The sequence below is a fragment of the Helicoverpa armigera genome, chromosome 10 (assembly GCF_030705265.1).
Source record: "Helicoverpa armigera isolate CAAS_96S chromosome 10, ASM3070526v1, whole genome shotgun sequence".
Lineage (NCBI taxonomy): Eukaryota > Metazoa > Arthropoda > Insecta > Lepidoptera > Noctuidae > Helicoverpa > Helicoverpa armigera.
The window spans coordinates 9,657,573-9,660,883 of NC_087129.1; the positions used below are offsets into that span (position 1 = coordinate 9,657,573).

Sequence of the window (3,311 nt, forward strand, 5' to 3'; positions counted from 1 at the left end):
GACTAGGGATAGCTCAAACTAAGTCTGTATTGTCTGTTGAATTTTATTTATTTATTTGGATTTCCAACAAGAAATACACATTACAGACAAGATTTAGAAACAAATATTAACTTTTCTTGTGATTCCTTAATTATAGTAAATCACAGCATGCGTTAAATTATAATAATACAAAAAACAATATGAAATTATTCAAAAACTTTGGAAAAATCAATTAAAATTAGCATTATGTAACAAACCAATTAAAACAAATTATGTTTCTAAATATAACATCTATTGTTTACTTATCGCATGAAATTCAGTAAGTCAATTCCATGTTTTATTTTATTCGTATTGTTTTTCGTTTACTCTTGCCAGAATGCCATTGTTTCGGCAATGCACATTAAATTGCCGTATAATGCCGTAAAGTGGTTCTTATTACACATTTTTTCAATACGAAGTTAGATGTGTAGTCAAATGGAATTCGTAAGATATCGCATAAATACTTAAAGAAGATAAAAACGGTAACCAATGATAAATTAATACTGAAAGGATATTGATCATATAATGGACATTTCGTTACATCAGCACGTCAAAAGATTTGTCCATGGTTTCATGGTTATATTGTTGGTTTCGAGATCACATGCTTCAGCTGCATTCTCGAATGATGGTAAGCTAATTTTTCTTCGTAAAAATTGTTTATTATTTTTTAAGGATTTTCTGGCACACGTTATCTACAATATTAAAATAGTGTTTGCTGGAGTCACTATAGCGTGTCAACATGTGTCAAGCCAAAAATACTTTCAATACTTTTCATTTTTGTTTCAATGATTTATCTAAATAAACAAGTGAGTTGGTGTTTTAATTTATCGTTTCCAGGGCAAAATAACATTATTTCCAACGAGACGGCGATTTACTACATTGAAGGGGTCCGTATGGGAATCATCAATCCAGAAAAATACTCCCTTCAATCGTTCGAACAACATGAGAGGGAGATGTTCAAACATACGTACAGAGACTTTAAATCACTGAATGGCACTCAAGCGATCAGTTATCAGGAATGGCTTATAATGAACAACTACGGAATACTGTTCGATACTCAGGAGTCAGTGTTACAGAAGAAAACTAGTACACGAAGTACGGTTAATAAAGATTTATTTATCAAAAATATCCAGAAGGGGGATATATTAGTCACAACAAAATTTAATAACGGGTTCATTGGCCATGTAGCAATAATGGCAACTGATGACCACGCGATAGAGTTGCCTGGTGGCTTGACTTGGATGTTAGGCATAGCGGATAATAACAGAATTATTTCTAAAGACGCTTGGTTCAACGATTATGGCTCTGGTTGGACGACGGTGTACCGATGCCCTGACAAGGCAGTAGCTGATAGTGCAGCGGAGTGGGCTTACCTTCACTACTACAACCCACTTGGACTTGCCGAGAAGACCATCCATACATTGTACAGATTAAACTTTGATTTCGAATCTACGAATCCTAGCTATTGTTCTAAGCTAGTACTTCAGGCTTTCGTTTTCAGTGACCGACCAATTATACATAAGCTCCATAGGTATGGGTTTGTGATACCTCCAATTCAAGTCCCGGGTTACTTCGAGCCTCCATATAAATTGAAAATTGTGGGAAAATTTTGAATAAAAAATTTAAGGCTTGATAAATATAAATGACAAGTAGGTGGGACTTCAATGTGTTCTTCAAGACATGTAAGCCACAAGTCATTTTCAAATGACTGAATAAACAGTTTCACTCTTTAAGCGAGGCTAATTGCGACTTTTTTAATGGTGTTGCTGTTTGGACGGATAAGTAAGTGAAATAGTATTAAAGGCTTCCCTTAATGTCTCTCAGAAGTAAATAAACAAGGATTTTATTTTATTTGATGATGAATGATTAGTTTATTTTTGAATTTACTGCAGTTGAGCACTGGCGACATATAATCACAGATTTATTCCACATGCTGTAAAATTTTATAATATTTATATACCTATAAAGACAAAATTGGCAGCATTGTCAGAATAGTACTTGATATTATCGAAGACATTGGCAGCCATTCAAAGTGCAGTATCCGCCAGACTTGTATCCTCTTTGCCTGCAACTTGCGATGCACTCGTAAAATACACAGCGCCCTGGAAGAGGTGGCCCTTGTATCGTTTCTCTTTTTACCATTGTGTGGGGTGTATCTGTAAAGAAATGTAAAGTTCGTTAGTATAGGGGTATCGAAAGATTTGGCATTTGACAGTTTTCAAGGGAAAATACCGTTGTTTGACTGACAGCGATTGTCAACTGCACTAAAAATACTATTAGGGTATATTATATCATTTTAACTTTAGAATTAGGTATTAGGACTCTACGTTTAGAATTTGGAGAATGCGAACAGTGCAAAAATGTAGGGCTTTTTTGTATAAACTACACCAACCAGATTCACCAACTTCAGCAGCCGAAGTTACAACTGTGTAACCCACAACGAGGAATATAGCAACAATTAGACAAGCCTTCATGATTGAAACCTCCCAGTGAATATACTGTACAAAACTTTCCAAGCTCATCTTATTTATACTAACTTCAACCCGTATAAGTTTCGCCGAAACTATACCACAAAATCAATACAAAATACGACCGAATCGAAATACATTTCACTAGCACATACATTGACGCGAAACCATTCCCGCAACGTATTTGCAATCATGTTCAGTCGGAAATGGATACCGCAGAAACAGTCTCGTGCAATCAGTCACTTCGCACTATGTGCTAGCACATTAATATTGGATGTGGAGGGAATACCCTGAGTCAATTGCTTCGGCATAGAATTGCAAGTGATACATTCCGTATTCGTCATTCAATTTGCCACTATATTCGAAGGAGATTAAGTTGATTATCCTTTGTTGGGGTGAATCTTTAAACAGGGCCATGTTTATTTGATATTGCGAGTCGGTTATCATTGTATGTGTTCTTGTTATCTAGTGTTATAGGTAAATATGATGGTGGCATTGTTTCGGAATTTGTTTTCCTGTTTAATTTAGTTTTATAACATTGTTTTCAGTGGGGAAAGAGATTTCTAAGAATGGGGTCTTGTGTTTGCCGGTAACCTAGTCTTTAAGATGAAGTACGTTATTTTGTGTTAAGTTTTCACTAAATGTATTAATTTTTAAGGGTTTATCTTGTAACTATGTTTTATGTTCTGGTGGTTTACAAGTACATTTTATTTATTTGAATATGATCCCGTATTGCACTTGTTATGTTAAATCAAAGAAGATACTCATATTAAAAGACATGTAATTAAAGGACTCTTACCTTATTTTCGGTACAACAAACGTCCG

At 34.8% G+C, this 3,311-nt stretch overlaps 2 protein-coding genes across 2 annotated transcripts; one reads left to right on the forward strand and one right to left on the reverse strand.

The window, feature by feature from the left end:
* Window positions 1-911: 911 nt before the first annotated feature.
* LOC135117407 (uncharacterized 30.3 kDa protein-like) lies at window positions 912-1,631 on the forward strand. The gene has a single exon (XM_064036635.1). It carries the CDS (start codon window positions 912-914, stop codon window positions 1,629-1,631), a length of 720 nt encoding a protein of 239 aa, XP_063892705.1.
* A 226-nt stretch (window positions 1,632-1,857) lies between these two features.
* On the reverse strand, window positions 1,858-2,566 carry LOC110371013 (gallerimycin). The gene is made up of 2 exons (XM_021327069.3): window positions 2,411-2,566; window positions 1,858-2,174 (listed from the first exon to the last, which is right to left on the reverse strand). The coding sequence occupies exons 1-2, from the start codon at window positions 2,538-2,540 to the stop codon at window positions 2,023-2,025; spliced, it is 282 nt and encodes a 93-aa protein (XP_021182744.3). The 5' UTR covers window positions 2,541-2,566; the 3' UTR covers window positions 1,858-2,022.
* Window positions 2,567-3,311: the final 745 nt, after the last annotated feature.

What these genes read in the sequence shown, in the direction of transcription:
- LOC135117407 (XM_064036635.1), top strand. Translation starts at nt 912, where the DNA reads ATGGGAATCATCAATCCAGAAAAATACTCCCTTCAATCGTTCGAACAA.
- LOC110371013 (XM_021327069.3), bottom strand. Translation starts at nt 2,540, where the DNA reads ATGAGCTTGGAAAGTTTTGTACAGTATATTCACTGGGAGGTTTCAATC. An exon ending in TGCTGAAGTTGGTGAATCTG is followed by an intron (nt 2,175 to 2,410) that starts GTTGGTGTAGTT and finishes ATTTCTTTACAG; the next exon opens with ATACACCCCACACAATGGTA.